This window comes from Arachis ipaensis, chromosome B05 (assembly GCF_000816755.2).
Source record: "Arachis ipaensis cultivar K30076 chromosome B05, Araip1.1, whole genome shotgun sequence".
Classification (NCBI taxonomy): Eukaryota; Viridiplantae; Streptophyta; class Magnoliopsida; order Fabales; family Fabaceae; genus Arachis; species Arachis ipaensis.
The window spans coordinates 113,653,092-113,665,377 of NC_029789.2; the positions used below are offsets into that span (position 1 = coordinate 113,653,092).

Consider the following 12,286-nt stretch of genomic DNA (forward strand, 5'->3'; position numbering starts at 1 on the left):
CACTCACATTTATCAAAATTTGTATAATTAAATCAATAAAATTTATTTGTTAAAAATAATTTAATATTTTTATTGACTAAATATTAGACAAAATTACTAAAAACTGCTGATCTGATTTCTAAAATCTTTTATATATTTAAATAAATTAAGAGAATAATTTGCTACTCTTAAAATTGGTAATGCCAATTATTTTTGTTATGAGTTTTCAAATTATTGTTTAGGCCTAAGCCCCTAGCTATCAATCATTAATTAATAACCAAACCCAAATATTGAATGAAGGGATTAAATTGCCACATTTATTCAAACAACCATAACCAAAAGCAGGCAGAAAATCAAAGAGAGTAACACTTACTTCATCTGTTCGGTGTGAAGGAGTTTCCCACCCAAAGAAATCGAAGCATCGAGTTCATCATTCTGGTACAAGCACTGAGCGGGGGGCAAATTCGGTATTTTCCTCTTGCGAAACGCAGCCACAGCAACTTGTACAAGTCGGGTAAACGGGCTGCCCGACGGGTCCAAGTTCCGGTAAAGTGGGTAGCCAACAATGAAGGCAATAATTGAGAGGAACATAGCAACCGTTGGGATCCCAAGGCCCAAACCCCACCCAATGTTATCTTGAATGTACACAATTACCGTTACAGCCACAAGTATGGATGCTCCCATCACAAAGTAGTACCAATTGAAGTAACCCCATGTCTTCGTTGACTGCTTGGGGTCCGACTCGTCGAACTGGTCGGCTCCAAATGCCACTACACAGGGTCGGATCCCACCAGACCCGAGGGCCCCAAGCAGCAGCGAGACATACAGGATTGCCAGCTGTCCTGAGTTTGCTTGTTGGCACACCTCCTCCCCTTTGCAAGGTGGTGGCCTTAACTGTGGAACCACTGCGGATACTGTCAAGCTAATCATCCCCTGATATTANNNATATGAAAAAGAAATTTTTTTAGAGAAAGAAATATTAGACACTAGTCTTCCCTGTACCTCCTTATATCCAAGTGGATATATATATATATGTGCGCGCGCGCGCCAAAAAGAGTAGGTTAATACTCCTTTCCTAAATATTATTTTGTATGGACCAAATTTACACATTGTTAAATTAATTAATATGTGAAGCTATAAAATTATTTTATCTACAAAAGTAATTTCCTAAGATTACTCATAAATTTTGAAAGAAAGAGAAGAGAGCTGAGATAGAGGCTCAACTATTTGGTATATTATGGAAGCGACGGTGATGGTCCAGAACTTTCCGATATAGGCATCGGAAATGAAGGCACCAAGCAATGGTGTCAAGCTTGCAGTTCCACCAAAGTTTGTTAAAGTGTTAGCAGCTTTGGTTAACGGCATGTGAAGCTGTGTTGTCAAGTAGCTTATCATGTTTGTACCGAATCCCACCACTGCCAACTTCTCCGTAACTTCATTTGCTGCAACACAAAAACAAGGTTTATTAATATTAGAGAATGTTTTTAGAATTTAATTTTAATTTACTATCCAGATAAAATAATTTTATATGTACATCTAAATTATTATATAACGTCCTTTTATATTAATTGTGCAAATGATCATATAAAAAAACACATATGGTTAAATAACAGTTGTAAAATATTGTATAATATTAATGCATTAAAATTAAGTTCATATGTTAACTAACATTTTATTTTTTATATGATAGAATTTAGAGTTTAATATTTAAATTTTAAAATTTAGAATTTAATGTTATGCAACCTTGTTTAAAGTCGTCCACCAACTAATTTAGCATTTTTCATACCGCTGATAGGACCAGGGTGTAGCTGGAAAATTTATTGCTAAGGGAACATTAGAATTAATTGTTCATAATAATAGTAATAATAATAATAATAATAATTGGGGAGGAAGAGAAGTGGAATTTAAGAAGCATGAACAATTTTCTAACTGATTTCAAAACGTTGGGTGTGGTCATAGCCTTCTTTTGATGTAGGAAGCTTTATCTCTGGAAAGGAGGAGCTAGCAAGAAGATTTAGTTGATTCGATAAATTATTTTCTACTTTTATTATTGTAACAGATGATAAGCTGGAATTATATATGTTGTGGATGGAATTAATAAGCTTACCAAAGATAAAGGGCATTGTAACAAGCCCTCCCTTTTTTCTTGTAGCACTAGCATGGTGGTTTTCATTGTGCTCCATCTTTGCAAAACGAACTGTATGTGTTGTTAGTCTTGTACTACATAAAATGGGCAGCAAGAGATAGAGTTATATATAGAGGGGTAGTAACATCTCTCTCTTAGCTTCTTCACACGTACCACTCAACGCTGATGTGTTGTTATTACCACGCATAAAAACAAAGTATAAGAAACAGGGATTATTTTTGTTTATTTTAATTTATTCCCCGTGTTAAATCTTCTAAATCTAAACAAAACTGAATATGTGAGAAATGTGAATTGAACACAATAGTTGGCCGACATGGGACAAGAAAGGGATTTCTTTTTCCTTTTTCTATTTTTTCCATTTGGTTTGTTGGGTTTTCTTTTATTTAATTTATCTGTATATTTATTTAAAAGTTTGCTTTATGAACTGTTTTAATTTTTTATGTTTGACACACAGAGAGGGGGAAAAAGAAAAAAGAAAGTGTATAACGAAGATCCCCAATTGCAACTGCAACTGAATACGTAGATTCATAACTCATTTCGGTTATTCAAAAATACCATCTTAATCTTAGGCATTGTAATTAATTAATAATCCTTCGGGCATTTTTTACTTAAAGATATTCCAACAATTAATAAAACTTGCTTCATTTCTTTCTAATTGAATACTTGTAACTTGTAATAAGTGTATATATATATAATTGCAAAATCAATAGTATTCTGCCACCTTATTATATATGAACCAGCATTACTAAAAGAAAGGTCACACTACTGCTTAATAGATCTATGCTAATCCTCGCTGGAATTTTGACAAATTGTTAGCTTTTAGATAATTGGTTATAACTAATCACGGGCACACTAAAAGAGAAATGGCTATTTATAGAAGAAAAACCGTCTATATGTATCACATTTGCCAATTTCATGCGGTGCTCATTTGAGTCGTGAACCATTTTCCTAACAAGTTTTTGAACTATCTTGGTAAAACAGAAAATAATATTGACAACACAACATAGGGTGCCCGTCATGGATTTTCGCGTTGAGTAAAAGTTGAGAAAAAGACATCATACGAAGAACGCAAGGACGAAGTGGTGGCGGATGAAAGGTGAGGAGCAAAGAAGCTTCCTAAGACGGGTAGGAGAAGAGGCAAAGTGGAATGGGAATGGAAGCGCCACTCCAAGAATTTGACAAATTAGCGATGAATTTTTGCGAGAAATATTTTTTGTCACTAATCCGTCACTAACTTGCGAGGAATTAGTGACGCACTAACGACAAAATTAGTGAGCGGTCACAAAATACCCGAACTTGAGAAAAGTGACTGATTAGCGAGAGATTTACGAGTAAGTTTGTTTCTCGCAGATTGACTTTTGTGGCTAAAAAAAGAGCGGAGAAAATTTCCTCGCTAATTTGTCACAAATTAATTAGCGAGTGACAATGTTCTAGCAAATCAGTCACTTAGGGGTTCAATCGAATAAGAATAAAGTAGCGAGGGATATTATTGTCACTATTCCGTCGTAAGTGTTTTGAGACACAATTAGCGAGAAACAGTTCACACGCTAGTTCGTCGCTAAATAAATTTTGTGCGAAAAGGCTAATTAGTGAGGAACAATGTTACTAGCTAATCCGTCACAAAGACTTGAAATACATTCTACGATGGACAAATTCCTAGCTAATTTGTCACCAAGGATTTTATTTGTAGCGAGCAACACTACAAGAAAATGAAATATTTGTAACAAAAAATTTGTATCAAATTTAAAATTGTTACAAAAAAAAAATAGTATTTTGTAATAATAATATGTGATTGTTACAAAAGAATAATATTTTGTAACAACATTACAAGTTGTTGCAAAACATGATAATATTTTGTAACAACCTGTTTTATTTTGTTACAAATTATGTTAGTTTTTGTAACGAGATGGTGTTTTGTTATGAAATATTGTAATATTTTGTAATAAAAAAGAATTTTAAATATTTTGTAACAAATTTTTTTTTTGTTTCAAAAACTCCAATTATTTTGTAACAAAAAATTAATTTGTCACAAAATTCAATATTGTTTGTAACAAGTTAATTATTTGTCACAAAATATAAATATATTTTATAAGCAAATTTTATAATTGATTATTTGAAATTAAAATTCAATAATAGAAGTATTATACAATTTAATTTAAGAAATTTTATAATTGGTTATTCTTGTGCAAATTTTATAATTAGTTATTTTTATAAAATTGTTATATTACTCGTATATATTTTACCTAATTTTAGAATTACCAAATAAAATCCTAATTTTACTAAATTTCTAAATTTATACCCTAAATCCCTAAATTAAAATACAACGCGCACACACATACTTTCAGAGAGAAAGGGGAAAAACGGAGAAGGAAGGAAAGGGAGTTCTTGAGAGAACTAGAGAAACAGAGGATGAGAGATTGAGGGAGAACGGGACGCAGAGGGAAGAGGAGAAGAGGGAGATGGTGCCGGTGGGTATCCTTGCCACCGTCACCGTCGTTATCGCACGAGAGAAAGAGAGCCCGCGTTCGAGAGAGAAAAGGAGATGCTGTCCGCGTTGCTGCTTCCATCGCGACCGATCCGCCGCCGCTATTGCTAGGGTTCATTGCCGCCTCCTCTGCCAACGCCGACGAGACCGAAGAGAGAGATAGGAGTTCGCAGAGAAGAGAGACGTGACGGGGAAGATAGGGGCTCGTATCGCTGCTGCCGTTGCTGGAGACAGAAGTTCCTGTCGATCTGCATGCCGCTGTTGCCATCGGAAACCACTGCTGAAGCCATGATGCCATGGTGGTTGCTACTGGAGTTATACCCTACTACCGTTGGGGCCAGTGATGGAGGTGTTGTTGCAGACTCTATTTCGGTTTAGGTCCTTCACTCCTTTAACTTGTTCTACTTCCACATTTACTTTATGGTCATCTTATTTCTGCTACCTTGTCTCCATTCTATTCTTTGTCAGTTACCAAAATTTCGAATTATTATTGTTGCTGTCGGAGAGGGCTGTCAGGGTTGCCATTCTAGTTCTAATGTCACTGCCACTGCTACTGCTAGGAGGGTTAAAAGTCATCGAAAATTCTACTGTTGTTGTCGAGTTCATTATTAAGGCGACATCGAGGTAGGGGGTTTAACTTAAATTACTTTAATTTTAGAATGCCTATAAAGTTTATTGAATGACTGTAAATAGGTTTAATTTTTATGAGTAATTGATTGGTTATGTGGATATTGAATTGTGGCTGGAAATATGATTGAGCTTGTGGTTTTTGTGAAATTGATTGATTGGGTGTGAATTACGAATTGTTGATGAGTGATTGAATACTGAATCTCGATGGATTGTATTGGTTGATTACTGTTGGGATGGTTATTAAATATGTTGGGATGGTGGTAGAATTGGTTGGTGATTGTTTTGAAATTGATTTTGAAAAATATTGAAAGTTAAACTTGAAATGCTAAACTTTATATTGAAAATCAGAGTTTTGAAATGAAATGGCAACTTTGAAAGTGCACCAGCAACTTAATAGAGATTGGAATAGTATGAGACTAAAAGCTAAGCGAACTAAAAGCTAAGCGAACTACAACAAGTATAGTTATTAATATTCAATTTTAAAGATTTCGTATTAACTAGAGAGTTAGTTATGATTTTTCAAAGTTGAATAGTAAAATCTGATTTTCTGCATTACTTTCAAACGGAGTTAGAAACTTTGAAAAGGTATAACTAATTATGTAATGATCGGAATTGTATGAGACTAAGTCTTGGTTAATCTTAGGAATATAAGGAACTAAACTGAAAAAATTTGAGACCTTTTTGTTAAATATACAATTTATAGAGAATTTTTAAAGTTAGGTTGTTAAATCTGTCCTGCAGCAGAAAATGTCAAATGGGGCAGCAATTTGTTTGTCTTGCTGCGACTTCTACGAGCTGAGTTTTAGAGTGAAACTAATTTTGTTATAAAATTTGATTAACTTAATATATTGTTCTAAAACTTCAGAATTTTAGGAATTAAGGATTGGGAGTTGTGAATTTTTGAATATTGGTGGTCAAAGTTGGAAAGAAACAGATTTCAGCAAGCTATGCATCAACTTCCAATACTTGTAACTCTTAGAATTGAACAACAATTGGGTTGCAACTAAAACATACTTGTTTCTAGATGAGCTAGGAGTTTCCAAACCAAAATTTAGCTTAATTGGAGTTTTGTAATAAAAGTTATTCAAATTGAAAGGTACTAAGCTTGTTGGCTTCTAAAACAGATTCTGACTTATTTTTACTTAACTTTCAGGTTATGTAACTTCTTCATTAAAAATGGTATTAACCCAGAACTAATTGAGAAAGAAACCTGGATGAGTGAAGTTAAACCATATTAATTTTTAAGGTCATTGGATTTAACTTGGATTTTATACTGAATTTTGAATATCACATGTTGTTGCTGTTTTCTGGTTTTACATACTGCAGAGCAGTCACAATTTTTTCTCTATTCCTAAAGTTAGAGAAATCAGAAAATTATGATCTTTCATTTATTAGAAATCTTATTTCAAGATGAACGTATGGACATAAGATTTGTGCAATTCTAAGTTTATTTGCTATATTAAAAACAGAAAAAAAGATAGAGTGTTGAGAATGTCTTAGTAACAGTTATGAGTTCATAAAATTAAAGATTAACCCTAGCGTTATATGGCTGATTCAATGTTGGAATTTGTTTGATTCTAAATTAATTTGATACTAGAAAGGTTGAAAACAGTTTGGTAAATTGTTTGGTTGGGACCCGTAAGGGTGGTTAAGTCTTATTTTCAGAAGAGATCATGTCCGAATTTTTATAAAAGTATAAGGATCTATTTATGACATTTTACTTGTGTCATGGTTGAGAAATGACAAATGTCCTATTATTTGGTTTGATAAATTTGGTTGTGTATTGACTGAGAAATAAGTTGTGAATTGGTTGTTTTTGTTGGAACCGTAGACGGTGGAAATATCCAAGTTTTAGGGGAGGTTCTACCAAAATCTTTTTAAACATTTTGGATAAAACTTAATGGAAAAAATTATAATTAGTGTTATATCTTGTTTCTAATTTTTTGTTTCAGTTTTTTTTTTTATTTACAGGAGTGCTGAAATGGTGACCAGATGTTACTTTGAGGGCTCAAGAATATTTTGATTCATAGAGACACTAATCTATGTTAGAACTTTTAACTTTTGGTTGAACTTACGCAAGACATATAACTTGTAGAATTAATCAATGTACTCACTAAGGTTATTTTGTTTTAAAACAATTTTAGCTAAATGAGACATGTTTGAATTATGTATGTTTTTGCATATTATATAAATGTAGACTTGTTTATTAAAATAGTTAATAGATTAGTTAATTTAAAAAATAATTTAGTAAATTATGCATGCAATTTGTATTAAAAAAATTATTACAAAATAATTATTTTGTTTTTGTAACTAAAGAAAAAAAACGTTACAAAATCAAGTTACATTTTGTAACAAAATTTTATGATAGGAAAAAATAGATTGTCACAAAAAATACCTTGAAGATAAAAATTTGTTACCTCTTTTGTATCGACTTCTGATTTTTTGTATCAGAAAAATTTATTACAAAATATCACTTTGAATTGTAACAGTTCCAGTTTTTGTTACAAAAACTTTTTGTAACGGGACATACTGCAACAGCCCATTTTTTTTGTTACAAAATCCTTTTGTTTCAAAATTTCGATTTTTTGTAACAATTTATTTTGTTACAAATATTGCTTTTTCTTGTAGTGCAACTAGTTTCTCGCTAATTTATCGCATAATATTGTAAAAATTCAAAATTAGGATAGCGACAGAAAACAGTCGTCGCAACAGATAAATCATTCAGCTAGAGAAGTGTTCCTTGCTAATTAGTCGCCAAAGTGGAAATACGGATATTGAGTGCCTAGGACCTAAGTAGTGAGAAATTTGCGACCGTTTAACAACTGACACACTTCATTCGCTGATTTCAAGTCGCTGATTAGCGGGCGAAATATATTTGTCGCTAAGTTGTCGTAAGTTTAATTTAGCGAGCGACTTGGCAACGGCAATATTGTCGCAAAGCAAAAGTTATATCCTACCTAATTTGTAGCAAATTACTCGCTAATCTCATTGGAAATCCGTCGCAGAGTCGTAACAAATTCAAAGCTAACCGAGAAAATGTTAGAAGTAATTGGTCGCAATTGAGTCACTAATCAAAAGCTTATTTAGTGAGAAATTAACGACCGCTTATTAACTGATAAACTTTCCTCACTTATTTCATGTTGCTACTAATTTGTGAGAAAACACGTTAGTCCTTATTCCCTCACTACTTTAACTAGCGGCTCACGTACCTGTTTAGCCGCTTTTCTATTGAGTTTAAGAAATTAATTTTATATTTTTATTTTTAAAATTATAACTTTATATACATTATTATTTTTTCTTATCATTGTTTATACGTGTATAACTATTATTGTCTCTGATTAATATAACTAGCATCTTAAAAATTGGTCAAAAATATAATTATCAGTTAATTTTCCTTCCTTGTTCTCACAGTTACTTTTTTTATTTTAGGTTGAATTACTCTATTGGTCCCTATAGTTTGGCCAAATTTTTAATTAGGTCCCTATAATTTTTTTCCTTTCAATTGAGTCCCTATACCAATTTTTTTGTTTTAATTGGTCTCTATTCGCAGTGGACGTTAAATAAAATGTTTACATGTGTTAAATTTACCAAAATACCCATGTCTATAACCCTATATAATCGTTGTCCTCATCCTAAATCTCTAGAATCCTATTCTGTTCATCGTTCTCCTCTTCTCCCTTTTTTCTTATTTGTTGCTGAAATTTTCTCATCTTGCATAGATTCCATCCAACGTTCTTCGAAAATTTCGAATTCAAAAAGTCTCAATAAGAGAAGATATTTGTATTATTGTGAAAAAACAGTTGTTGTTCTGTCTTCTTCTAAAATACTAAACCATATAAGGAGGTATGTAGTTTGTGAACGAATACCAAAATACAGTTTTTTTGAGTGAATTGATAATGATGATACAAAAGATATTCCAATAATTAATAAAACTTGCTTCATTTCTTTCTAATTAAATACTTGTAACTTGTAATAAGTGTATAATATATATATATATAATATTGCAAAATCAATAGTATTCTGCCACCTTATTATACATGAACCAACATTACTAAAAGAAAGGTCACACTACCGCTTAATAGATCTATGCTAATCCTGGCTCGAATTTTGACAAATTGTTAGCTTTTAGATAATTTGTTATAACTAATCACGGGCACACTAAAAGAGAAATGGCTATTTATAGAAGAAAAACCGTCTATATGTATCACATTTGCCAATTTCATGCGGTGCTCATTTGAGTCGTGAACCATTTTCCTAACAAGTTTTTGAACTATCTTGGTAAAACAGAAAATAATATGTACCAACTAATTTACAACTATAAAAAATTAAAAGACTTGTGGTAAGGGAATTATTGCTAATTAATTACAGTAAGCAATTACCTTTCTGGTTTCAATTGTGAATTATTGAAGTACCTTTCCAATAATAATTTTCTCTTGCTTATTCATGTTTCCTGATTTCCACAAACTTCTTGAACATATATAGCAGCATGAACACAACACGAAATTAATGACCTTGAGTTTGATTTTCGGGTATGACGTAAAAACTATTTTTATATATTTTCAACGACCATTGTATAGAATTAAGAATTACTTTCAATAAAAAAATTGCACTTTTATTTTAAGTTAAGAGCATGACTTTTTGAAATTAAAAAATTATATGAGATTTTTAATGTTGCCCATTTAAAACAAATTACTTCTTATATTAATTTCAAAGACTATATAAAATTAAGCAATGCTATATGATTAGCAAATATTATTATTTTTTAGTATTTAGTTAGTAATAATTTACCTTCATATTTATATTTTTGCATTAATTATAAAATTATCCCATGAGAGAGTTTGACAACACAATATAGGGTGCTCGTCATAGATATTTGCATTGAGTAAAAGTTGAGAAAAAGACATCATACGAAGAACTCAAGGACGAGGTGGTGGCGGATGAAAGGTGAGAAACAAAGAATCTTCCTAAGACGGGTAGGAGAAGAGGTAAAGTGGGATGAGAATGGAAGCGCGGAAGAGATGTGGAGAGAGATGGCAGAAGTTATTAGAAGAACAACAAAAAAAGTTTTGGTGAATCTAAAGGAACAGGACCAAGAGACAAGGAGTCCTAGTGGTGAAATGCGAGTGTACAAGAAAAGATAAAAATAAAAAGGGAGTGCTTTAAAGAGTGGTCTTTATGCCGCAATGCAGATAATTGGAAAAAATATAAGGCGGCTAAGAAAGAAACAAAAGTAGCTATAAGTGAAGCAAGAACCTTAGCATATGAGGGTCTCTACCAGTCTTTGGTCACGAAAGAAGGAGAAAAAATTATATATAGAATCACAAAGAGCCGTGAAAGAAGAACGATAGATTTGGATCAGGTTAAGTGCATAAAGGATAAGGATGGAAAGGTGTTGGTTCAAGAGGAGAAGATTAATGAAAGGTGGAAGAGCTACTTCTACGAGTTATTTAATGAAGGATAGAAGACTCTTCCGAGTTTTGGTCGGTTATGCGCAAGGGAAGAAGATCAAAACTTTGACTACTATCGAAGGATTCGAAAATTCGAGGTAAAAGAGGCTCTAAAGCAGATGAAAAATGGCAGGGCAGTAGGATCTGATAATATCCCGATTGAGGTTTGGAAGGGCCTTGGAGGAAAAGGCATCAACTGGTTAACCAAACTTTTCAATGAGAGTTTAAGGTCAAAGAAGATACCTGATAAGTGGAGAAAAAGCACATTGGTACCTCTCTACAAGAATAAGGAGATATACAAAATTGCGGAAACTATAGAGGGATCAAGCTCATGAGCCATACCATGAAATTACGGGAAATGGTGATAGAACGGAGGTTGAGAAAAGAGACACAAGTAATAGAGAACCAATTTAGATTTATGCCAGGCAGATCCACCACCGAAGCGATATACCTATTAAGAAGGATGATGGAGAGGTATCGTAGTAATAAAAGGGATCTACATATGGTGTTTATTGATTTAGAAAAAGCATACGATAGGGTGCCAAGGGAGGTCTTATGGAAGGTTTTAGAAAAGAGAAGAGTAAGGATCGCATATATTCGTGCAATTAAAGACATGTATGATGGGGCCACAACTAGTGTGAAGACTCAAAGTGGTGTGACAGAGGAATTTTTTATTGGTATAGGATTACACCAGGGATCATCTTTAAGTCTATATCTTTTCACATTAGTCTTGGAAGTACTCACAGAGCACATCCAAGAGCCTGTGTCATGGTGCATGCTTTTTGCCGATGATATCGTCCTTATGGGAGAGTCAAGGGAAGACCTAAATAAGAAGTTGGACTTATGAAGAGAAGCTCTAGAAGTGTATGGTTTGCGCATAAGCCGTAGCAAGACGGAATATATGGAATGTAAGTTCAGCCTGAGAAGGGAAAACCCTAATATAGAGGTGAAGATTGGAGAAAACATCCTCCCAAAAGTTAAAAGTTTTAAGTATCTTAGGTGAATCATACAGGATAATAGAGAGATTGAACAGGATGTAAATCATAGAATTCAAGTAGGTTGGTCAAAATGGTGGAGTGAATCTGGTTTTATATGCGACAAAAAAGTGCCTTTAAAACTTAAAGGTAAATTCTATCGCACTGCTATAAGACCAGCTATGCTTTATGGTATGGAGTGTTGGGCGGCCAAAGAGGAGCACGAACATAAGCTGAGTGTGACAGAGATGAAGATGTTGAGATGGATGAGTGGTCATACGCGATTGGATAAAATAAGGAACAAATATATAAGGGACTAAGGGAGAGAGTTGGAGTAGCACCCATTGTGAAAAAGATGGTTGAATCGCATCTCAGGTGGTTTGGACATGTGAGAAGAAGACCGACAGAACACCCAGTTAGGAGGGTGGATGAGATGGAAGATGAATAATGGGTGAAAGGCAGATGAAGACCTAAGAAGACCATCCATGAGGTGGTCAAACGAGATTTACATGTAAATGGTCTTTCAGTAAACATGATACATGACAGAGCACAATGACGTCGTTTGATTCATATAGCTGACCCCACATAGTGGGACAAAGTTTTGTTGTTGTTGTTGTTGTTGTTG

At 33.3% G+C, this 12,286-nt stretch overlaps 1 protein-coding gene, 1 long non-coding RNA gene and 1 pseudogene across 2 annotated transcripts in view; 2 read left to right on the top strand and 1 right to left on the bottom strand.

The window, feature by feature from the left end:
• LOC107643837 (protein NRT1/ PTR FAMILY 3.1) overlaps nt 1–2,298 on the bottom strand; it is a 6,574-nt gene extending 4,276 nt beyond the window's left edge. Inside the window, exons 1-3 of the mRNA XM_016347591.2 lie at nt 2,087–2,298; nt 1,204–1,421; nt 353–912 (exon numbers count right to left, since the gene is read on the bottom strand). Of these exons, the coding sequence (XP_016203077.1) occupies nt 353–912; nt 1,204–1,421; nt 2,087–2,162 (854 nt within the window). The 5' untranslated portion in view covers nt 2,163–2,298. The remainder of the gene's footprint in view (nt 1–352; nt 913–1,203; nt 1,422–2,086) is intronic.
• LOC110272258 overlaps nt 1–12,286 on the top strand; it is an 18,392-nt gene extending 6,106 nt beyond the window's left edge. Inside the window, exons 2-4 of the long non-coding RNA XR_002363384.1 lie at nt 8,399–8,405; nt 10,651–10,661; nt 12,208–12,286. This is a non-coding gene — a long non-coding RNA (uncharacterized LOC110272258). The remainder of the gene's footprint in view (nt 1–8,398; nt 8,406–10,650; nt 10,662–12,207) is intronic.
• Nucleotides 10,578–12,281, top strand: LOC110272257 (annotated as a pseudogene).